The sequence below is a fragment of the Paramacrobiotus metropolitanus genome, unplaced genomic scaffold (assembly GCF_019649055.1).
Source record: "Paramacrobiotus metropolitanus isolate TYO unplaced genomic scaffold, Prichtersi_v1.0 Parri_scaffold0000002, whole genome shotgun sequence".
Classification (NCBI taxonomy): Eukaryota; Metazoa; Tardigrada; class Eutardigrada; order Parachela; family Macrobiotidae; genus Paramacrobiotus; species Paramacrobiotus metropolitanus.
Window position 1 is genome coordinate 1433573 of NW_026570222.1, and position 23448 is coordinate 1457020.

At 42.9% G+C, this 23448-nt stretch overlaps 3 protein-coding genes, 1 long non-coding RNA gene and 2 pseudogenes across 9 annotated transcripts; 5 read left to right on the top strand and 1 right to left on the bottom strand.

The window, feature by feature from the left end:
* Window positions 1–76: 76 nt before the first annotated feature.
* Window positions 77–1684, top strand: LOC129588717 (aminomethyltransferase, mitochondrial-like; annotated as a pseudogene).
* A 97-nt stretch (window positions 1685–1781) lies between these two features.
* Window positions 1782–3608, top strand: LOC129582071 (uncharacterized). Of its 4 annotated transcripts, none has more exons than XR_008689585.1 (4): window positions 1782–2125; window positions 2412–2655; window positions 2723–3245; window positions 3410–3608. It is a non-coding gene; the product is annotated as an uncharacterized LOC129582071 (long non-coding RNA). The 4 variants fall into 4 exon arrangements; XR_008689588.1 differs by having other exon boundaries at window positions 2723–2894; window positions 3081–3608; XR_008689584.1 differs by having other exon boundaries at window positions 2723–2894.
* Window positions 3609–3620: 12 nt separating this feature from the next.
* LOC129582085 (uncharacterized) lies at window positions 3621–8358 on the top strand. 2 transcript variants are annotated; one of them, XM_055473494.1, is made up of 10 exons: window positions 3621–4173; window positions 4329–4580; window positions 4663–4765; window positions 4828–4873; window positions 4935–5398; window positions 5454–5686; window positions 5869–6271; window positions 6372–6500; window positions 6561–7002; window positions 7112–8358. In XM_055473494.1, exons 1-9 carry the CDS (start codon window positions 3788–3790, stop codon window positions 6993–6995), a joined length of 2451 nt encoding a protein of 816 aa, XP_055329469.1. In that variant the 5' UTR covers window positions 3621–3787; the 3' UTR covers window positions 6996–7002; window positions 7112–8358. The 2 variants fall into 2 exon arrangements, with proteins under 2 accessions (XP_055329469.1, XP_055329478.1); XM_055473503.1 differs by having other exon boundaries at window positions 4344–4580; window positions 7112–8304.
* Window positions 7575–10640, bottom strand: LOC129582098 (ADP/ATP translocase 1-like; annotated as a pseudogene).
* A 565-nt stretch (window positions 10641–11205) lies between these two features.
* LOC129583069 (guanine nucleotide exchange factor subunit RIC1-like) lies at window positions 11206–16236 on the top strand. 2 transcript variants are annotated; one of them, XM_055474783.1, is made up of 17 exons: window positions 11206–11592; window positions 11680–11887; window positions 12041–12148; window positions 12206–12285; window positions 12358–12459; window positions 12518–12660; window positions 12723–12951; window positions 13012–13273; window positions 13343–13441; window positions 13494–13643; window positions 13699–13938; window positions 14018–14180; window positions 14242–14349; window positions 14410–14537; window positions 14608–14742; window positions 14802–15011; window positions 15095–16236. In XM_055474783.1, the coding sequence occupies exons 2-17, from the start codon at window positions 11744–11746 to the stop codon at window positions 16055–16057; spliced, it is 3264 nt and encodes a 1087-aa protein (XP_055330758.1). In that variant the 5' UTR covers window positions 11206–11592; window positions 11680–11743; the 3' UTR covers window positions 16058–16236. The 2 variants fall into 2 exon arrangements, with proteins under 2 accessions (XP_055330758.1, XP_055330750.1); XM_055474775.1 differs by having other exon boundaries at window positions 11697–11887.
* A 1118-nt stretch (window positions 16237–17354) lies between these two features.
* On the top strand, window positions 17355–20520 carry LOC129591049 (SWI/SNF-related matrix-associated actin-dependent regulator of chromatin subfamily A-like protein 1). Its single transcript, XM_055486564.1, has 4 exons — window positions 17355–18396; window positions 18741–19413; window positions 19623–19957; window positions 20039–20520. Exons 1-4 carry the CDS (start codon window positions 17480–17482, stop codon window positions 20295–20297), a joined length of 2184 nt encoding a protein of 727 aa, XP_055342539.1. The 5' UTR covers window positions 17355–17479; the 3' UTR covers window positions 20298–20520.
* Window positions 20521–23448: the final 2928 nt, after the last annotated feature.

Sequence of the window (23448 nt, forward strand, 5' to 3'; positions counted from 1 at the left end):
CATCAAACGAAGAAAAGATTCGATCGCAGCTTTGGCTAGCACGGACGACGATTTCACGCACTGGCATAGTCGTTGTAACTTTCAGCCACCAAAAACGGATTTGGCATCAGGGTTAAAGTTTTCGTTCGCTTGTGCAATGATTTCGTATGCAAGGGTATGAGCGTTTTAGTAGAACATAAGAGATTTGACTTTCTCAGACGTTTTGCAGGTAGTCCCGGTCAATGCCGTTGATTTATCAAGACCAGTCCATTTCGGAATCTCACATCCATACTCGGAAACACTACAGTATTTTTGATGAAAGTACAGTATTGCTGACGGAAGGTCTTGCATTTTTCTTGCGTGCCGTGTATTAAATTATGATTTTATTTTCGTGTTGATATTAATTTATGCTTAAAAAAGTACCTGTTAAGTATCTCATGGTCAGTCAGCGGTTACGATACTCGTACTGCCGATTACGTTATCCTGTACGTTACCACTACCGTAAAGTCCATGTATTATTTTCCATGGCTGTATGCATCGGATTGTCTGAATTTGTGAATGTTTACTTTTTTGTTATGCTGTTTTAATTGTTGTGCAGGTGTCTCACAAGCAACAGCTGGTCATTCACGGCAACGATCGGCATGAGTTCTGGGAATCTGTTTGCGTGTCGGATGTTAAAAAGCAACCGGAAAACAGCGGCACATTAAGTTTGTTATCCAACGAGAGCGGTGGCATCATTGATGATACGGTGCAGATGAACACCAGTCACGGACATCTCTTCGTAGTTGTTAACGCCGGTTGTGCGGCAAAGATCTAGAATATTTAACGAAAAAAGTCTTGGACTTCCAGAAGAAGGGGAAGGGTGCTCAAATGGGCATCGTGACTGTGCAGGAAAGAGCTTTGATTGCAGTTCAAGGTTTGCTGTAACGGAAATCTGTATTCATAATTGCTGTTCAGGTTCAGTTGACTTATTGCACGTCTTTACGGGTTACGGATTATATAAGTGAGTTCTCACGTTCTGTTTCAGCATGACGACGTTTAAAAAACTGTTAAAAGTATGTATTGGCATGGAGTTATCATATTATCGATAAAAACAGACTTTTTGTCAGTATTGTACCTATTCGGCATTATGTTAAAGAAAAATCTGCTTTGGTTTTCGTTCGTTTGATTCGAAGTTACGGTCAGAGTGACACTTAACCTTTTGCCGTATATATGTCCTTTTTTCTCTGATTAGAACCGGAAATGTCAAGAGTTATTCAGCCCGGCTTAAAGGATTCGTTGGATAGCTTGGAATTCCTGCAGACTACGTTTTGTACACTGTACGGATTTGAGGGATGTCGAACTACCAAATGCGGCTACACCGGCGAAGATGGCGTTGAGGCACGTGCTTAGTGCTTACACTATGGACGCTCTAGTGTTCCCATGCATAATTCAAACTTCAGATATCCTGTCTTTCCATGGACGCTCTAGTGTTCCCATGCATAATTCACTATGTACGCTTTAGTGTTCCCATGCATAATTCAAACTGCAGATATCCTGTCTTTCCAAAGATGCTGCGCCTTTATGTGATATATTGTTAAAGTCGCATGAAGGGCAGGTACGAATGGCTGGTTTGGGAGCCAGGGATTCACTCCGGCTGGAAGCCGATCTGTGTTTGTCCGGAAACGATATTAACGAACAAGCGACACCGGTAGAAGCTAACTAACCTGGACGATAGGTAAACCTATTAAAGCAAGCAAAAAATTTCAAAGTATTCCAAAATTTTTTTAATTGTTGGAAATATATGCGTAATTGTAGGAAAACGCCGTCGCAAAGAGGGTGGAATTCCGGGTGCAGAGAAAATCCTTCCCCAAATCAAAGGGGGGTGCAGAAGAAACGTGTTGGAATTATTTCCACTAGAGCACCTGCCCGAAGTATGAAAACTTGCGGGCATATTACGCATGACATTGTATGGATGTGATTTATCAAGGATGTGGTATCGTTTGCATGTCATCCCAACAATGCTTTTGCAAACTTGGAGTTTGTCCGTAAAATGTGGAGGGAAAAGTTTCGAAAATGCCTTTTGTGGAGGCAAATTATTACCATGCCAAAGGACATAAACAGAGCTAATGTCTGGCGTTACAGTATTACAACGCGCTAAGCAAAAGTATGTAACTGGCTGACCTATGATTCCGTTATGTTTTTGGTTTCGCTGTCGTTCGTTTTTTAGCCTGTGCAAGATAACGGGATCGTCATAACTGCATTGTTATAACTGCACTCGTTTTTTTGTTACTAATTGTTAGTTGTTTGAGTTAATAATCCTATGCGCAAAAAAACCAAAGGTCCATAGTTGTATTTGACCGGCGGTTAGCTTCATTTGCCGCATAATGTGTTGAATGCATTGCAAATAAAATTCTACCTGTTTTTTTACAAAGCGCATGATGTTATTGCAGAAAAATACTTTGCTGAATCCTAAACCAGGAACCGTGTGCGATGAAGGAATTACTCGCCGGGATATGTACGATTCCTATCTTGTGCCGCAAAATGTGCGTGAGGGGAGCGTATCACCGGTTCGTTTCATTGTGTGCTGCCAGCCGCCGGAACCGAGGTTGACCGTGGATGACATCCAAGGCTTAAACTGACCGACATGTACTACCACTAGACACCGGAACTATTCGTGTGCCGGCATCTTGCATGGTACGTTCGGAATAATATGTTTCATTTCAGATCGTAGTTGAAATCAATACGCTGTTGATATTTGCAGTATGCCCGAAAATTGGCGTACCAGAGTGGAGCATGCTATGAACGCAGCAACCGGACACAGCGCTGCTGGAAACATTATTTTATCTGTAAACAGCTGAAATAAGATCCCGCATGGTAGAAACGGTGTGATTGTATTTTACGGATGTGAGTTCGCCATGCTGGATGATTTGCGGGTAAATTCTGCGTCGATGAAGTACTTCGTATGTCAATTCGCCTCTGCTGATTCATTTTACTTTTTTCCTCAAAAATCGTTTCACACGAAAGTTTGTTGTCGAGAATAATACGCGTACGGTAAAAATCTGCAGTGGAACACGACTAATGCGCGGAAGCCTTTGTTTTATGCCGGCCAAAATTTGCAGACAAATGATTTGCGAGCGGCATGGAAGATCTAAGTTACCGCATGTGGGCTGTCTGTTCTTGTTCCCACCTGCATGCCGCTGTAAGCTGCTGAGGCGCCAATGGTTATTTATTCGCAGCTTGCTCGTAGCTGGTCAGTTATTGCCACGCCTTACGCATGGGCTGCTGTAAGAACTGTTAAAATCATTTTAAGCGGCAGATTCAGATTAATTCACATCATTCGGTTTCTTTTAAAGTGGAGCGTAGAAACATCGAATTTTATCTAATTTTCGTTGACAAAACATTTTTTCGTTTTGCGTTTCGTGTGTGTGACTAAAATGGTTGATTTTAGCTATAAATGTGGGGTAAGAGATTGCCCATGTGTGATCCCATTAAAGGCTGACATCGATTTTTCCTGGAGCGGACCGTTGGGCGGGCTTAAATGCAGTGTTTTTGGATGTAATCACGAGTACGGTCTGCATATTCGCTGTAGTTTATTGGCAGCTGTTAATCCCGAATTGAATTCAAACATGGGAAACTCCGCTAGCCATCGCCCCTTATGAATGAAAATGAAAATGCTGCAAGTATCACCGGATCCACAACTACAGCCCAGCACGCTGCTATCAGCCCGCAAGGAAGCGGAGCACAAATTGTTCAGCCGCCAGTTCCTGGAAGCAGAGCTCAGGTTTTCACAGGAAATGCGGGGCAGGGTCAATATCAAGCCTTTAATATGGAACCTTACGGCTTGGGAAGTAGTTCAGTACAGCCATTGCGAAACTTCCAGCAGCGTGAGTTGCCATGGAGTACATTTGGCGGTGGACAGCCAGGCATTCCAAGAGCACCGGCACGTGGATCTGTACCACCTGGATTTTCAAGCAATTCGAATGTAGGAATTTCATCTTTGCCGGTCGGCAGTGGCCGGGGCGGCCGGCGAGGCCGTGGTGGGCAGCAGTATGCAGTCAAACGACCCAGAACGGAGGAATTTCGCTCAATGACCAGTTCAAACCAATTCGGACAGCCAGTGAATCAGAGGCCAGTAGTACACCGTAAATATCCCATGGAGATTTACTTTTTTCGTAGCGCCGAAGGAAATCAGATTCCGTCCCAGCGAGTGGGGTAAGTTTTTGAATTTTGTGGGTGTAAGGGTTTTTTATTTGAGCAAAATTAAAACCTTAAATATTTGTCCAGTTTTAATTAAAAAATAAAATGTTTGTACGCTAGTTAGTTTTTAACGTACGTTTTATGTTTGAAATGTATACGTTTTTTTATAGTGATGTTATTTACAGCGAATATCAGATGGAACTAGATTTCATGCGGAAAGCGGGACTAATTCGGCAAGTTGAGTTTGACGTACTGGAAGGACGTCACATCTATACAAAAATTTCCGAAGCATTTGGCGATTGTCTTGGCAACCAGGAATGGACGTTGTTGAGCCGACTTGATGAGCCGGGAAAGCTAAAGAGTCCGTTTATTTGGCCAACAGATTTGGATGTTTTATCTCCATCTTGGGCGGATCAAGACTTGTACGTACGAAGTGAAAAATGTTAAACCGTTAATTTCGCATAAAATATTCTGTTGGTTTGAACTGTCGCGTACGATTTTTAGATACACCGAGAGGGCCCTAAACCAAGCGCGAAGACGCATGTATATCGCTCTAGCTCATGGTACACTGAATATCCCGCGGGAAATTTTTGAGGAATTTGCTGCGGTAAATAGTTTGTATAAACAAAACGATATGACGTATGCCGCTGTGATAATGTGTGTTTACAGGATCAAGGAAGAACTGTGGAAGAACTGGATTTACGAAACGTTCCAAGTAATAAATACATCCGAGGTTAAAACTATATTGCTATCGTTACTAAAAAAGACTTTTCCAGCTGGTATCACAAATTCCCGATCCCCTTTTGGTCTGCGAGAAACATCCCGTGCTTCTACATCCGCCTTGGGGAGTGCCTCCCGTGCTTCTACATCCGCCTTGGGGAGTGCCGGCCGTGCTTCTACATTCGGCTTCGGGAGTGCATCCAGTGCATCATCCGGCTTCGGGAGTGCATCCAGTGCATCATCAGGCTTCGGAAGTGCCTTCGTTGCTTCTACATACGGCTTTGGAAGCGTGTCCGCATCAAGGAATTCCTTTCGGGGACGGTTAGACGATACTTCTCCGTCTCCACCGTCTTCACCGGATTTGCCTCGCCGTCGTCGCGGTCGATTAATGTTCAACGATAGTGCTTCTGGTCGTCAATTAAGCAATAACGTCATCGTACTTGGTGACTCGGATAACAGCGAAGCTGAAGAGGAGAAGAAGAACGCTGTCGCGGCCAGTAGTGCCGCAGTTACAGAACAGGTTATTGGCTTTGAACAATTAAATCGAACAAAAATTTATGGTTTTTATTTCGCAGATTATTGAAGTCGCTGAATTTCCTGAAGTTGATCCAGGCGCAAGTGAAATATCGATTGAAAGCATGAGATCTCGGCTGTGCTTAAAAGTTACCGGTCAGCGACCAATGGTCAAATCCGACATCGTATTTGTTTGGATTAAAAGAAGCAGCAACGTACAAAATTTTATCGACTTTTACTATGCGCGTGCTGATGGTTTGGCTTATGGCGGAAGAATGGAAGTGGAAATGGATGAGTAAGTGTAATAACTTTGCTTTTCAGTTTGAAGATTTTTGACATGTACATAAGCGCGCTACTGTAACAGACACGGGCTGTAACTTGTGAGATGTATTATGTAGTTTATGCACCGGTACTGAAAACTTTATTAAAATACGCCGTGTTAAAGATAACATGCACACAAAAAGTTTATTCTTGTAGTGCGTCGGATTGGGACGGGCCTTTCAAAGAATGTATCACGGAGCTTTTGGAAGGGTTCCGCTCGTACAAGATTCCGGATGTTGATATTGATTTATTCGAAGTGACTGATGGGATTACTTTGATAACCGGAAAAGCGATTACAACAGAAGGAGGTATCTCGGCTTTGCGGGCATTTGGATTTCTTCTGCGTGAAGCAATACTTCATGGGAGTCCGTTCCCTCAGTGGTTTAATAATTCCGCTTTCCGGTACGTTCTGAACTTGCCAGTAGAAGTGAATGACATTTTCCGCTTCAACGTTGGAACCGGCGATACCATCAAGGACATCCTATCGGGCACGGGGCCGATCGTCTGGGCAAATGAAACATCCTTGCAGACTTGGGCAGAGAATCATCCAGCTTTCCCGGTAAAATTCGACGAAATTGCCCTATAATATTAAATTTAAGAAAATTGAACAGCTAACAACGTCTCTAAATTGTGGATAGCACTGAAATGTTGTATTGCAGACTGTTGCGTTGGTGCAACAAGGACGCCAGAAATTGTGTCGACACATCGCCGAGTATGAACTGTGCGGGAAGCGAGCCTCTAATTTGAAATATCTAAGTGAAGGTTTGCTGGCCGGAACGATGGGAAAGGTATGAATCACTGTTTTTGGTTCCTTGTGATTTCCCTTACTTGCAATAAAATCGTTGTAGGAGCTGAGAGAAATACGTGCTCAATGGAAATTCTTCGAGAAAAGCCTTTATCGAGAATTCGAAGAAGTAGACGATTTGCTGGAAGAGTTTCTGCCGTACAATGAACATGCCGAAGATATTAGCGATGAATTGATGGCTGAGCAGCTGCAGATTGTGAACTGGTTTGATGAAATTGTCAAACACGACCTGAGCCACCATGAACGACGACAACTGCTCCGTTTTGTTACTTCCGGGTACCGCATTCCGGCCACTCCGAAAATCGCAATTGTTTTTTCCGTTGGACGAGAAGAAGAACGTCGCCCTCAGGCATCTACGTGCAGCCATAAGCTTATGCTGCCCGTCGGATGCGAGTCCAAGGACAAACTGCGGCTGCACCTTCGCGAGTGCATTTTATCTGTGGACAGCGAGATGGCGGGATTTTTCCAGATAAAATGAACAACGTGTAAGAGAAATTTACTTTATTAATGACTATTTGAATTTTTAACACCTCTAATTCAACCATAAATCACATAATTAAATTAAATTATTGCTAAATCGCTGTATTTTTTGAGGGATTGTTAAGCGGTAGCTGGGCAGTCGTGTGGAGTGAGAAATAACGGATTTGTTTTCGTTCCTGATTTGGGTGGAATAATCAACTAAATTTGGATCCGACTTGAATGGATTACGGAATATTGGACTTCATTTAGTTTTGCAACATGCTGTTAATGGCTTTAATAACCGTTAAGTGGAAATCTGTTTGGTTTTAAAGGAAATTCTCCAGCACAATTTGCTGGCCGCATAGCATATGAATAGCCGCATGGCATTTGAGTACTAGTTCCTTCGGCAACGGGAATGTTTTTTATGTTCCAGCGTAATTAATTTCAATAATTTGTTATCCGTGTTTCATGTTATGATGGAGAAACTGAACTGATTTTGATTAAACGCGATGTTCGTCAGCCGAAAAATCTGTTACCGGCTACTCGGAGCCAACTGCAATATTTCCCACACGAGACTTTCAAACTTTTAACCGGTACCTATACTTAAATAACATCTATTATCACTCAAGTCTTAAGCGCGCAGCCCACCTGGATCATGATCTGTTCGGCTCATATTAAAACCATCTAACAAATAAAATTGACAGAATTAGGTATGTAAAACACAATTGTAGTAAAGAAATCATTATGACAACGGAATCAAATGCATCAAGAAAACTTCCTCGAACTGAACACTTCGATAACTGCGGTAATCGGAAATAGCAATCCATTCCACACGGTGCCCAGTTAATGACCGACCTTCCCCGCACCTGGCTGCAGTTCCATAGCACGTCTCAATTCATCAAAAATAACTAATACAAGTGCACCACCAACGCCACGGAACATGTTGGACAGGGCGCCCATAAAGAATGTCGGGAAACCTTAATTTTTGGCAATTTTCATCATGGCGTCCAGTGAATTCTTGTAGAGAATTTCGTTGCCTGCCGACTGCATCATCACGCGTCGTCGCACGGTATCCCACGGATACCTAAAGCACAAACAAAATTCAGAAAACGTACTAATAACGGAGCTGAGTTAGAATTATGCCATAAATTCGGCAAACGCCGTGACGGTGAGGGCGATCTTAAAGTTAAGCATGATGGGCACTCTGCCTTCTTTGAAGTAAATTTTAAATGTGTCAGATACACCAAAATATGCAGCTCGATAAATAAATATTCCCTGGACGGAAACGTTGAAGCTGCGATACAAGGCGCGAATGCCATCGGTTTGGTAGGTTTTTCTCATACAGTTTCATAAACCAGTGAACTTACGAGTCCCCGCGTTCTCACTGACATCCACTCCTAAAAAACAGCTCATTTCAAACGTAGTCAGCCAGTCAGCCAGCAATTCCATGCACGTCCGATCTACTGTACTAAACTGTTGAAATCTTTTTGCAATACTTTTGTTCAACATTTGTGTTTGTTGTTCAAATTCCAAAATTCTGAGATTAAATTATGGAAATCACATAACATTACACAACAAATGACGTCAATTCCGAAAAACACTGTTGAAAGCAGAAAGAGGGATTGGAACATACGTCTTAATGTAATTAACTCGGAAATCCAAGTTCTACACTATAAGCTGGTATAATTCCATAAATCTATTAATTTTAAAAAAATAATTCAGTTACTCGCAATAACGGATAATCAACAATTTCGATCCGGTTAAATGAAACGAAGAACTAAACTTTCTCGCAAAGAACCAGTCAGTATATAGTACTCGTACAAGTACATACCAAGCCGAGTTCGGGCAAAATCCAAGGTAAAACCAGCGACGTCATACCAGCTGCACCCCCGGCCAGAACATGCCCAAGAAGGAGTAGAAAAACTGTTTATTCTTGTCAACGCCCGACAAGAAGATGCGCTCACATTGGCCTTTAAATGCAAAATTCAAGGCTTGCGTGGGGAAATACCGAATGACGTTGCCCCAGTTACCACATCAGAAATTGATTTATCCCCGCTCCTCCAAATACAAATGAAAGCGCCCATCTTGCCTTTATAGCGCTGCTGCTTTCTATAGTCTTTCTGCACCTGTTTAATGAGCTTGACACGCTCTAACGGGGCTACAGCCGTTTTGGAAATGGCTGCGGCAATTCCCCCGGTCATAAAATCCTTGAATACTGCTGTCGCATCCATGATGAAGGTATCAGCTACGTCAAATTATCCGAGGGAGGAACCAGCGATATGCAGTCCTACGAAAATATAAAAGTACGGATGACCACCTGCGGCGGCCGCTGTCTGTATGCACAAGCAAGTTTACAGTGTCAAGGGGGATACACGCTGCACACGCAGTCATTCAAATCAATTTAACAATGACGAAAAACCTCGCAACTTGCTCAAAGATGTTGTCCAAACTAGTACTGTAGCAGAAAACGCAACAAATCAGATACCTTGCAATCCTTATCGTAAGCATGGCAAGGTTTACGATAAATTGTTTATTGTAGGCTTTTACGACAATTCGATTAAACGCAGGAGCACTAGTGTTACTTAAATTTTAATAAAACGACACGTAGCGAAACCACTTACAATCAAGAGACAACCAGTGGCAGAAGGTCTGTAGTCGTTCCTGCCGGCCGACTTATTTTCAAATTTCGAAAAACTTTAACCTGTTTAATTTTTACGCAAACCTTAACTTTATGGTTCTTCATTTTCAACACGCCCACAGAAAGTCTTTCACGCCTTCAATCTCAATCTCGTCCGAATCCACTGCAAGCATAACGTCCTTGCGCGCAACAACTTGAACAAGACAAAATCATCGTGTAAATAACTGTATCGACCACGCAAGCTGGCTGCACACCGAAATGCAGCGATTACGAGCACGATGCAAATCCTCAAGTTTTCACAGACCTTTTTAAACTTTTCCACCATTTCTGGGCTGAATTTACCGCAGCCTGCCTTCAAGCTGCAACACAAAATAAACCGTTTTAAAAAATGAATTTAAAATCATTACTTAATTTAAATGATTACTAATTTCGGATCGGTGCACTTACTTTAAACTTTCCAGAAAAGCAAAATTCAACGGAATGCCGTCATGCACTTCGGCCGACTGGTTCTCCGGAACAGTCGCAGATGCGGCAGATAACGAGGAAAACACATCTGCAGGCTGCAGCAAATTCACATCCTGTGGTAGACGAGGTTGAAACATAACAGTAGCGGATCCCACATCAGCCTGTTTCTTCTTTTCTGCCAGTTGTGCGAGTTTCTTCCCTTTCTCTCGGCGATTCTTGAACCAAGTCCAAACTCCTTTTTTCCCGTGGCTTCCAGGTTGGCCGATTTTTTCAGCGATATGCGCGCGGGCCACGGAATAAGGAATTTTCAGCCCTCCATTATAATAAGCACATAATATCAAGCTCTGCTCAAGGCTGAAAATGCTCTTTAGTGGTGTACTGGCGGATTTTTGGGTTCTCCAGAACTTCTCCACCGGCTTCCATTTTCCAAATGATAAATCAAATGACTGCCACATGAATCAAAATATTCCTAGAAAACCCAAGAAATGGGAAGAACGGGAAGAATTCAGTTTTAAAAAGCTGGGCGCATATTCGCAAGTACAGTACTGTAAAGTGTAAACAGTAAAACTAGCACAGCGGAATGGCAGACACAGATGACTCAGCATTTAGTGAGTCGAACGTGCTGAACGAAACCACAAGTTCGTAATGCCTTTTCCGGTGCACAAGGCGCCAGTTACGTTACTAAATCACCACATTCCAATCATCACTTTTACATCAGGAGTTTAAGCTCACCGCTTTTGAACTCACCACTCTTAACTTACCGCCCAGAACTCACCGCATATAAATCACCGATTAACTCTCACTTTCACATCCCCATTTTCTAATCAACACTAATTTATCAGCAGTTATTATTCACTAATTATAGATCACGGTGATCACCACTCATAACTCATCACTTCACGTTATTTTAATTTTGCGCGTTTTGTACGCCATACTGTACATATGTAGTACTGTAGTGACTGTACTTACTGCTTTGCTTGTTTATGTGACCCAAATCGGAATCCGACGATAACTGTTCAGGTAAAGCTAGGGAATTGGGCGGTAGGACGATAATGTTCAGAACCCAACCTGGGAGTGCACTTACCTGCAGAATATTAAAAACGGAATGTGCACGGCATTAACGATAAAATAAATCAACACAACCTAGTGAACCTACATTATTAATTTTATTTGTTACGTACTTATAACTTATAAGTCGGTGGTTGTCCAATTGTCAGCAGTTATTAGTTAATTTGTTACCGAAAATTTTTATCTGGAAACCGAGATCTGCTGATTAGGAATTCGAATTTTTCAATGATCCCGCATTTTTCACTGTAAATCAGTAAATGTGACCTGCTGTAGTTTCTGTTTCGTTAGCAGATGATGCTCTTGAACACCAATCTTAACCTCAAACCGAGGTACCACTTCGACCAAGATAATTATGTTTTAGAACCAAATCATGTTCGACATCAAGCGAGGGCTAATGATAATGACCCCTCATTTTTTTTCTTATTATTAGGATGAGATTCGCAAGGTAACCGAATACCATAATATTATGTTGTGGTGCTTGTAATTCAGCGAATTCACATGTCTCACATCATTTGTTTGCAACACTGCTTAGCTAGTTGCAAATTGCAGCGAGAAATAGCGTCAACTGGACGTGGAGGCGAATTCCTGTCCGTGAAATGTATTTCCCAAGTGGACTGGCTAAAGTTATCAGCACTCTCCCTCAAGAGGAGGATGACCAGTTTCAGTACATTTGCTGCAATCGCGAGAGGATATTCTGCTTGATTCTCAGAAAATACTCCATAGCAATATGGCAGCTGCGGGTAGGCAAGATGTGCTTTGTGTCCAGAACGACAGTTCTTGGCGTGCGTTCTACACTTGTGACTCGTGCATTCTCTGTTTCTGCTCGTGATTTTAACCTAAACATGACGATACATTCGCTACGCGTTTAACGAAGTGCGTTTTGCGTCGCACAGCCGCTTGTCCAGTTAACTGCCTACAGAAGATCGGAGATGTCCATACGAAATTTGGGACATAATGTCAGCGCGCTCTGGAAGCCTGACTCATCGGCCATCGTCGTACAAGTATTTACCTAAAATCACCAATTTTTTGCCGACTGAATGAGAAACTTTTTCTTTCAGACGGTGGAGATGGGATTAGTTTTTTTCGAAATCGATGCCGATATGTCCGATAATGGAAGTTATCAGCTGGAGGATGTGAAGTAAATACTGGGAATTCAGTTAATTAAAGCTGATACGCGGAGTGAGTTGTGTGGTGTTATTTTGTTCGGCAGAAACTCGAAACGGGTTTCCGATGAGTTATACGTAAAGGAGATGATCCCTTATATCTCGGTCGCGCTTACCGCCAGTATACTTGTATCCGGGAAGATTACGAGGTGATGCGAATCGTGTTTGCATCTACCGCTTCGTGCTGACGAAATCCTTGCTTTCCAGTTTGGAATCTCTGCGCGATCATGTGCTTGTGTCCACATCCGATGGGTTTATTCAGCGCATTCAGTGGGATGGATCTGTCAGTGAAAAAATGACATTAGTAGTGGATAGAATTCCATTTTCCGTCGATTTTCCGCAATCGAAAAGTGAGAGTAGTGTGAAATGGATTTTGCTCACGCATCTTTCACAGTGTTTTGCTACGCTGTAGAATCTTATCTGCCACGCAGCTCCGTTCATGTGGTTGATATGGATTATTCTTTCCTGTTGGGGGGATTTTCCGTCGTGTTTTCAAACGGCCGCGGAGCTTTGCTAACATCTACCCATTCCGATTTTATTCCGGATTCTGTGTATTGCGTATGGGTGCCATCTGAGTCGACATCCTTTACATGCACCGCAGTCAACCACAAATATCGACTCATGGCTTTTGGTTGCGAAAAGTATGTGTTGCCTTTTGGCGTTTATAAACTATGTGTGAAACGTTGTTTTGCTTCCTGCAGTGCACAAGGAGCATTATACAGTATCGAAGATCAAACGGAAGGCATTCAGCTGACACACAGACTGCAGCTGCTGGACAAAGACTGTCCGGATATGGTGGGCGCGTGTGGCCCCGTCGTTGACATGAACTGGACGCCCGATGGCTGCGCTCTGGCCGTCATCTGGAAGAACGGTGGATTTTCAATATGGAGTGTATTTGGAGCACTCATGACGTTCTGCTTATCCGTTGCTCATGAAGGTTTATCCCGGACAATCAAAGCTCTGGTAAAATACTCAACGAATCCCATCGTGTAGATACACAATTTTTTATGGATTTAAAAATCTGTATTTCAGGACTGGGGCACCGAAGGTTATTCCCTGTGGCTAATGGATCCTAAAATCGTTTTTACATACAGCTTTTTGAAGAGCGCCCTTGCGATGAACAATTGTTCTGTAAGAAGTGTAGTTTTGCAGTGATTACCTTGTTTACAGTATTTTTTTATAGACAAACCGAATGTACGTATTGCTGCAAGGAGAGCAGTGTCTGTATTTGAACACGGGAGACCGTGTGGTTTCTCCACCCCATGGAGCAGTTGTGAGTTCCGGTGATTCCAGCTATAAACTCTTCAGCAATAAAGCATGGACTATTATACAAGTATTTGGAAAAGAAAATTTGCTCTAATTTTATGCTTTTAAGAAAAATGTTGCAGTTGGCATATCGTTACCTCGCTACGAATTGTCCTTTGCGCTACGCTGTTGTGGACGCAGATGCCGAAGCCATTGCGGTAGCGGGACGGTTCGGCTTAGCCCATTACTCCGTTTCTAGCCGGAAGTGGAAAACGTTTGCCAACGATACTGCTGAGCAGCTGTTTGTTGTCACGGGGGGATTGGTGTGGTGGAAAGATTTTATTGTTTGTGGATGTTACAACACAAAAACGGAAAGCGATGAGGTAATAATGTGATTGTTAATTAATGTCTTAATGCCCTTGGGAATTTCAGAACACGTTTTTATCCAGTTTTTGAGTCTAGGTGCGGTTTTATCCAAAAGGGAAACAACTGGATCACAACTCGGCTGTTGTTTGGAAATCCCAGGCTTCAGTTATTTCATTGAATATTTTTCGGGATATACTGATTATATTTTCCGGTGATTGGATGCTGACTTTGTGCAGTTTGGAAAGAAAACAAGCTGACAGTAAGCGTGCTTAAATGCCCGCGATGTTAAGATTCTTATAGTGACTGGTTTTTCGTTTCAGCTCCAAGCGTTTTGATTCGGATCTTGCAAATTATCTCTGTGGAAAATATAGCTCCTCATCCACATTGCGTCGTATCTGTTGACTTAACACCTTTACGCACCGAAGCCGGTAAAGTGGTTGCCGTAAGCATGCAGCTTTTCGGCAGCAATATCGAAGTATTATCTTTAGGACAAAGGAAGCACCCGGGAACACGGGAAGCTGAAAGCCTCTTGATAAATGTTTGCGGACGTTTATGGATAATTCAACGAGAGCCAGATCTTAAAGCCGATATGAAAACTGAATCCCGGGATTCGGTGGTACGGACTTTGTAGTAGCGACTGAATTCATTCAATGAGCCGATTCATTAACATTTTACAATATCCGCAGAATAATATCATTACCCCAATGTTACTATCGTCGTGTGTGGAAATGCTCTGGGTTTATCCGGGTTTAACTCCATCCAGAGAGAAGCCACAATTAAGCGAAGCACTTTGGATGTTCTGCGGAGCACATGGAATGAAGGTTGTTGGTTGAAACATTGTTTGATTTTTTCAAAGGTACATCATGCTCCTGAATGTTAGGTCTGGGTTCCTTTGTTTTCCAAAGAAGTCAATAAGAGGACAGCCTTTCACTCACGCAGAATCATGCTACCGAATCGATTGAAAATTTTGCCGCTGTGTGTGTTATTTGACGAAGCTATGGTACATGGAGCGGAAAGCGACTTCATGTTTGACTCTTGTTCAGTCGATGGAAAAAGCATATCTTTACCGGCTTTCACAGTTCAGAGGACGGTAAGCGTCGAAGCTTCTCTTTTTTACCAGAAATTTTGAAGTAATTACAACAGATGATAGTTTCTTTTATTATCCCATTTTAGAGTGAAGTATATTTGCCACAAGTTTTAAGGCAGCTTCTCCGCAAAAATTTGGGTGCTCATGCCTTGGATATAGCTCAGACATGTACAAAATTACCGTACTTCAACCATTCATTGGAATTACTTTTGCATCAAGTGCTGGAAGAGGAGGGCACGTGTTCCGAACCTATACCTGATCCTTTGCTGCCGAGTGTGGTGGCGTTTGTGCAAGAGTTTCCGGTCTTTCTGCAAACTATCGCTCACTGTGCGCGGAAATCAGACATTGCCCTTTGGCCTCAATTGTTTGCGGAAGCTGGAGAGCCCCTTGATCTGTTTCGGGAGTGCCTGGATTCCAATCAGTTGAATATTGCCGCTTCATTCTTGATAATTTTGAATAATACGTTGAGCGTCTCTTCAGTTAAAAAACAGGCTTTGATCCTCCACGATAGAGCTAAAGCGGATGACGACAGCAGTTTAGTACATGAGACGGTGCGATTTCTTCGGGCATTGGATCTTGAGGAGCAAGAGGGTCAGCGGAAGACTCCAGAGAATTTAAATTCCAGCAAGTCGCCAACCGGTTTACAGCATAGTGTGTCCGTGGGAGAAGGGTCGGACTATGCATCGCCTCTGTCACCGCAAGGCACATCGACATTCAAATACGGGCCGACGGTGCGGACCAGAACCACCTCGGAATCGGTTCAGAAAGCTGCAAATCTGAAGCGAACAAGTAGCGCACCCTTTGCCCGGGATGATATTATGCGATCAGTGTCATTGCTGTCCAGCCAGACGAATGGAACATCCGCTGAGAACGGCTCGATGGCTGATGTGGGAGAAAAAGTAGACCCTGCTAATCCGTCCAGTTCAGTGAATTATATGCATATTCCTGTTTCTTCTTCGACACCGTCCATGGTTTCCAAGCAGAAATGGAATCGACGCCGTTTCCCAGGCTACGCTCAAGCGAAACTTGATGGTCCACAGAATGCTTGATGTGTTTTTAAGTTTGTATTTCCGGTGATTGCCTCGTTTTATTTGTGAGCCATTATGACTCGTATCAATGTGTGTGTATTATAGTGTTTGGCTGATCAGTAATTTTATTTTCATCTTGGTGCTCCTGAATGATCATCGGCTACAAATTGATAGTTATTTTCAATAAAGAGTACGAATTATTTTTCCTTTTTCAGTATACCAGATAGACGCCTGCAATATGTGCACTGGTTGAGACAATAGGTAAAATAAGGGTCAAAATGTTGAAAATGAGTATCGCCCCTCTATGCAGGCCCGGTGCTATGGTCTGTCATTCTTCCATCCATTGTGTTAGTTAATATCCCTCAGCTAGTCAACTTATTATTGTCTATGCATTTGCAAAGGGTTCGGGACCTTTTCATGTTTGGCAGTTTACTTAGTTACATATTAATTTTGGCTTTTTTATTAGAAGAACCCTGTGCGCTAGTTGCAAACTCCTTTTTTTATTGGTAAGTTGGCGCTAGCTCCACTAACAGTACGATTGCCTCAAATGGCAGATACTAAATTAAAGGTTTTTGTTTCTTTGCGTAAGTGGTAGTGGCATAGAAACCACTTCCACGTCTGCTTCGTGTTTCTGATGACCCCGCTCTCTGCATTTTCCTGACACCAAATATTTTCACTTTTAACCACTCATGAGTTTGCAGTCTTGTCCTGAGAGCTTGGGTCACCGTTGGAAATAAACGTCCGGTGGCCGTAACTATTGCTGACCATCAGCATTCCTCTTATTGTTAATGCTGCCATATTCGCCATTTGGTGAAAGTGGAACCTTAAATTTCTCGCCACTTGAAGAGTGTTACCCATTTACGAGTGTTACCCATTTACGTAACAAATATATTCATACCGGCTTTTCTTACCACATTTGTAACGACCGTTACCGTTAGTTCCTGTGTGCCGCACGTGTATAGGCAGCATAGCCGAAACATGAAGCATATCATTAATTAGGCAGCATAGCCGAAACATATCATTAATTTTATCTCAACTTTCCACTAAACGCAACAAATTTTCTGCTCCTGACGAGTACGAATACAAACCCCTGCGATTCGTCGCCGCCGTTCAGACTAATAAAAGATAAAAATATTAAAAAGCTATAGGTAGAATCGTAGAAGGAAAAGGGTTCACGTTCACACATTGGAAAGCTAAAACGTCGAAACTCGGAAGCCATCTCCTTAGGGTGAGAGTCGCTTGAAATTAGTGTACCGTTGTTGGGCACTTTACTGGTCTTGGCCACCAAGCAACCATAGGTACTACTGGTTGTCAGCAGTAAAATTTATTCCCAGGTACTGTCAGTGTGATCGGTTTTGTCGAGGTACGCATTAACAGCGCACCCTGTCGACGCATTTGGATACTGTCTATGGATCGATTGTGAGTGTTTTCCCTTAAATTGTAATGGAGCTGACCGAGGAACAGAAGCAGCGGATAGAGAAGAATAAGCAAGAAGCCCTTCTACGACGTAAACAAAGCGAAGCCAGACTGCAAGCCCAGCGACAATTGTCCGCTGTCTCGATATCGACAGGACAACCACAACAACACCCTTCAGGACCGCCGCTCCCTCAACCGCGTCCTGCTTTTAGCGGACCGAGAGTACCATTTAATACTGTTCATTCAATCGCTCCGATCAGTACTGGCGTGATTGATCCTCTGGTCCGCCCCCATGCCTCAGCGTCCGCATCTTTTCCAAACGGATCAGTCACACAGTCTGTGGCGCCAGCACCTGTGCAGTTCAGACCGGTAACCGGTCCGCGACTGCCACAATGCTCGGATTATCCCCGACAGCCTCCTCCAAAACCTCTTCCTGTTCGCAAAGTCAAGGCATCGGCTGTGGTGACGTCGAAGAACCGTGTGGAAATCCATAGTCCATACTGCGCGCAGTTGATCGAAACGTTCAAGCGCTTCAAAACGAAGCAATATGACACAGCGAAACGCATCTGGTCGTTCGAATTCTCAGACTACGAGACGCTGGAACGGACGATCCGCACGGAGTTGGGGAATTATGTGGAGTTTGAAGGATTGGCGCGGTTTGTCGTGGATATTCTCGTCAAAGGCCGCCATAAGCGGACGCCCGCTCAAGATGTGGATTTGGCCGAGAAGATTCCCGACAGTCTGCTGCTGCGGTTACTGCCTTATCAAGTGGAGGGAGTCACGTTTGCTGTCAGAAATGGGGGACGGATTCTCTTGGCGGATGATATGGGTTTGGGAAAAACCGTACAGGCGATTGCGACGGCAGCGTACTTTAAAAACGACTGGCCTGTTCTGTGTCTTACTCCCAGTTCCGTGAGGTTTGAATGGAGAGAACAGTGGCTTAGGTGAGATGTTGCTGCAGTTATTTAATTTGGAAGGTTCAGAGATTACAGTATTTTTAATACAAATTCAGCATTACCGTTTTTTTGTAGTTGGTATTGTGTTTTTTTTTCCCGAATTAATAAGATACGGATAATTAATGTGAGAAAAATGTTTTGGGCTAAGCGAATAATGGATGATCAATTCTGTAATTTCTGTTAGCTTCTTCCGAAATTTTTTTTCAGTTGATAATTAACGAAAGAAAAAAATGAATATCGAATTTTAATAATGCAAACCTAAATTCTTGCTCTGCGTATTAGTTAATCATTCGATATTACTTTATAATTCGGTTGAATGCATCCTGTTCTAGGTGGATTCCAACGCTGAAACCGCAAAATATCGTCGTAGTGACGAACAGTAAACAGTCTGATCAGTTGGCGAATGCGCATGTTGTAATCACCACTTATGATCTCCTTGTCTCAATGAAAAAGCATTTTCTGCCCCACACATTTCCATTTCTGATCTGCGACGAATCTCATGCCTTGAAAAGTTATAAAGCTCAACGTACCAAAGTGGTGTCTGAAGTTGCGAAGAAAGCTGTCCGGATTTTGCTGTTGTCGGGCACCCCTGCTTTATCCCGGCCGGTGGAATTGTATTCCCAAATCGAACTGCTTGACCGGACCATTTTTAGAACATTCCCCGACTATGCCAAACGCTACTGCGATGCACACGTAGGAAGTTTTGGGCATATGGATTATTCGGGTATGTCAAATGTGGAAGAATTGCAATTGATTCTGGAGGCCACGGTAATGATACGCCGAATGAAGAAAGACGTTGCCAGTCAGCTACCCGACAAGACTCGGAGTATAGTGGTGTTGGATCCGGGGAAGGTTCAGTTCCCATCCGAGTTGAGCTCATCGGCAGAGAGTTTTCGAGAAATGCAGTCGCACTCAGCATCATATGCACAAATTCGCAAAACTCTGCTGACTTACTTCCAACATACGGGAAAAGCCAAGCTGCCGGCTGTCGTTGATTATTTAAAGGTGAATACTTACTTTTTTTATCTGAAACTTTTGATGAACTTTACGCTCCATAACTGCATTATATTGTTGTCCGGATTTTTGCTGTTACTTCCTTAGTAGACAATGCAAGCTGCATGTAAATTGCGATGTTCAAATTGAAAGTTTATAATGATGTTTGTTATCTTTCTGCAAGAATTTATTTTAATCTCCGAAAATTGTTGTGCCGTTAGGATCTGCTGGAGGAGAATAGTTCCTTAAAAATGGTAATTTTCGCTCATCATACGCAAGTTGTTAAAGAAATTCACGAATCCCTTGGCGGTGATAGCCACGGCATAACCATCGACGGATCTACACCGACCGAAACAAGAAAACATCTTTGCGACAAGTTCCAGCGCGATAACACATGCCGGAGTGCTGTGTTGTCCATAACAGCTTGCTGTACCGGCATTACATTGACGGCCGCTTCCTTGGTTGTCTTTGCAGAGTTGTATTGGAATCCCGGCATTCTAGTGCAGGCGGAAGATCGCCTTCATCGATTGGGTCAACAGAACAATGTTATGGTCAGGTGAGTAGCAGAAACATGTGATTTGTATCGGGGTCTGTGCCGGTTATATTAAGTACAGTTTCTGTTTTCTAATCATATTAGGTATCTTGTCGCGAAGCAGACGGCGGATGACGAACTGTGGCCATTGCTCAAAAGAAAACTGGAATTTTTGAACGATGTTGGTCTGAGCACAGACAATTTTAACAATATAAAAACTACAATACAGCATGCTGAGGTGGACTCAGCTAAACTGGAAAAAGCTTTGGAAGATGAAGGTGACGGCGAAAACGGGCCACCTTTCAAACGAACGCGGACAGACGAAAACATTGATATGACGGGTTTCGATAGTCCGATGGAATGAGTATTTTCCAATTCTTTTCTGAGTATGGAGTTGCTTGTACAGTTTTTAGTTTTGACTGGGAACAGAGTTAGTCGGGCAGAAAGGCGGATTGTGCATGTCGAATCTTACAAGTTCATATTTTCGCAATCAGCCCGCTGCATGCTATGGGTAGGATTGTTTTGAATTCTTATTGTACGAGTAAAATAACAACATCTCTGTGGAAATCATGTTTGGAATTGGAATGCAGATTTAAGCACCGTGTAAGCTTGTCAAGATTCACGACTATAGGAAAATTAAGAAAAACCGCAAGCGCTGATAGTCGTACTCATTTTTTAACGGAGTTAACAAAATAATTATACTGTTTCGTTTTCGGTTTATACGCCGCATCTCTGCAGTGGGCAGCAGTGCCACGTATTAAATTTTAATATGCAATTAAAATTAAACAACAAAGCAGAACTGCAGATATTTAACTCCGCTGACAATTGTGAATACTGTCAAATGCAACCAACAAATTCAGATTAAGAGCCAAACGAAATAAAAACATTGCAAAATCACGCACACGCTGGAATTGACGTCATACAATGCAATTTTGTGGAAGAAGTTAAAAAAGGTCAACCGTGAAAGCATTTCTGCAAGAGATCCAGAAGAGCGGGAGCAAAGCGTCCGACAATGAGTGAGTCCGTTTCCGGCACGGCTGTCGTGGTTCCCGTTACGCAGACTCAGCGGCATTCTGATGCGTTGATAGTGGTGGGCCGTGGCGTACGATGAATTATTAATAATGACTTTGATTTCTGCTAACACCTGCGCCATAATTCACAGCAACTTAGTATGAAATAAAAATGCACGGAACAATTCGGAGAGTTTGAAATCTGTCGACACAGTATGCTACGTAAATTAAGTACATAAATATTGTAAATAATAAACAAAGCAAACAACCGAGCACCTGTTGCACCGGTTCTAGCACCTTTATTGCATAATATTTGTCTTCACCCGTGTTAAAAGCTCACTTTTACCCGTGTTAAAATGACGTTTTGTAGTGAGTCAACGAAACTGGAGAATTATCGAGTGACAACCCCGGCCAAAGCTGGCATGCATATTTTAATCCTGAAAACTTTCGATGCCATGAGAACGTTACCAAAGAACTGCGCTGCTCCTAAAAATCGGGTAGCATTCAAGGAATACTGTTTAATCTAATGATAAAAGACAACTCCGCAACTCTATTAAAACTTATAATACTGCATGAAGGAAATAATCTAGTAAACAAACCAGTAAAACTATCAAACAATCGAATAATCAAACTGGCACACACAAAAGCTTTGTAATGTGGTGATGCACAACATTAAATACCATCGGTTCCTGTGCAGAAAACGGTAATCCTTCGGATTCCTCCCAACATTGTCGAGCTGCCCACAGTGCCCAGTCCTATCAAGCTAGCATCCCCGTGAAACTACAAAAATATTCAAATTATAAAAGAACTCTTTTCTCCGTTTTCTGGTTGTTTCCTTCTCCCTTCTCACAGCAACAACCACGGGTCTTTCCTAAAGAAAACAATCAAATGGGTGCCAGGTGTCGGACTAGCGGCTCTGGCCATCACTTGTGGCATTGGAACTGCTGGCATGGGCACTCCTTGCGCTATCACTTCGTTGAGGTGGTTGTGGAAAGCAGTGATCGTTCTGCCAGTGCAGCTTCGCACTAGTGTTACCAAATCTTTCAGGGTCGCCGTACTTTTTGCATCAAACTTCGCACACCACGTTCCAGCTGCATACTCTTTTTCGTACATGTATACAGCATGAAGAGGGTCCAATACTTCATCAGTCAGGTTCATCCGCAGCTTGAAAAATGTGGCATCAATGTGCTGAATCCTCGAAGGTCTGAAATTCCGGCGGAGCCTTTTGGAGTTGGCTGACTTAGCAGTGCCCTGAGAATCAGGGTCGTCAGAATCTAGATTGAGCGCAAAAATAAGAATCGGCAAATGATTCTCTCGACCTCCAACATGAACCAACATCCGCAGATGCCGAGACTCTTGCAGGGTAGAGTCTTCCACTGGCTCTCTGCTTGGCCAAATACATAATTCCCGCTTTTTCGCGACCAGTTCGGAACACCAGAGGGCGTCAATAATATCTTGGAAGTCTTTTTTCCAACTGGCCTTCAGAAGAAATGGTCGGTGTGAGTCCTCATGTGCCAAGAAAACAACAAGCACCGCATAATCGCTGCAGTTGGCTTTGATCAAGGACATCTGATCGCTGTACTTGCAGCTGATGATTTCACCTTCCGGGAAAATCAACGTTATCCGAGAATCGTTCTGATCTTTATCCATTTGCAACACCTGAGCGGCCATCATTACTTTCGATCAAGTACTTAAAATGAACAGCAGGTCGTATGGAAATCGTCCTTTTAAAACTACTCATTCCTCACCAACAGAGAAAGAGATCAAAATAGTTACGTAACATAGGTCATAATAGCAAAAATGAATTTGGCATTTGTTGGTAATGCGCCAGTCGTGCGCCGGGATATATTTAGAAAATTTAAAAGTCAGACATCTTTCTCTGCTGGCTGGTATACGGCCAGTGCAGCGCACTATGGTGCATAAGTTATGGGGAGTGTGCGCTAAGCAATTCAGAGCGATTACGATTCCGATTAAAACATTTCCTCGGAGAAATTTCTTAATCGGACAACTTCTTAATCGGTAGTGATTAAGAAACTTCTCTAGGAGGTGGCTTGAAATTGGCCAATAGCAGCGTTCTGTGAGTCGAGTCGCTTTCAGTGACTCGGGCAAACTCTTAATCGGTCATGTTTTTAATCGGTTTTGGAGCTTAGCGCACTCTGCCCTATGTTTTATAGAGATAAGGACGGGTATGTTAAAAAACGGAGTTGTGCAGCGCGGTATCTTGAATACGTGCGGTATAGTTGTTTTGACCATTCGGAGCGCAGATTATAAGCTCCGGATCGTGATGACATCATGATTCATGACACACGTTACCCGTCGTTATCTACGGCGCATTATGCACAAAAACCAACTGGCGTTGGAAAGATACCGGAATGTCTGAGTCTTCGTATTGTAGTATTCACAACAGGATAAATAAAAACTGCAAGCGCTGGTACTGGTACGCATTTTTTACAGAGTCAGCAAAATAATTATTATAATATGGTGTTTTGTTTTTCGTTTTTACAC

What these genes read in the sequence shown, in the direction of transcription:
- LOC129591049 (XM_055486564.1), top strand. Translation starts at nt 17,480, where the DNA reads ATGGAGCTGACCGAGGAACAGAAGCAGCGGATAGAGAAGAATAAGCAA. An exon ending in CTGTCGTTGATTATTTAAAG is followed by an intron (nt 19,414 to 19,622) that starts GTGAATACTTAC and finishes TTGTGCCGTTAG; the next exon opens with GATCTGCTGGAGGAGAATAG. An exon ending in CAGAACAATGTTATGGTCAG is followed by an intron (nt 19,958 to 20,038) that starts GTGAGTAGCAGA and finishes TAATCATATTAG; the next exon opens with GTATCTTGTCGCGAAGCAGA.
- LOC129583069 (XM_055474783.1), top strand. Translation starts at nt 11,744, where the DNA reads ATGTATTTCCCAAGTGGACTGGCTAAAGTTATCAGCACTCTCCCTCAA. An exon ending in AAGCATGGACTATTATACAA is followed by an intron (nt 13,644 to 13,698) that starts GTATTTGGAAAA and finishes AAAATGTTGCAG; the next exon opens with TTGGCATATCGTTACCTCGC. An exon ending in CTGAATCCCGGGATTCGGTG is followed by an intron (nt 14,538 to 14,607) that starts GTACGGACTTTG and finishes CAATATCCGCAG; the next exon opens with AATAATATCATTACCCCAAT.
- LOC129582085 (XM_055473494.1), top strand. Translation starts at nt 3,788, where the DNA reads ATGGAACCTTACGGCTTGGGAAGTAGTTCAGTACAGCCATTGCGAAAC. An exon ending in TTTTTGAGGAATTTGCTGCG is followed by an intron (nt 4,766 to 4,827) that starts GTAAATAGTTTG and finishes GTGTGTTTACAG; the next exon opens with GATCAAGGAAGAACTGTGGA. An exon ending in ATGGAAGTGGAAATGGATGA is followed by an intron (nt 5,687 to 5,868) that starts GTAAGTGTAATA and finishes TTATTCTTGTAG; the next exon opens with TGCGTCGGATTGGGACGGGC.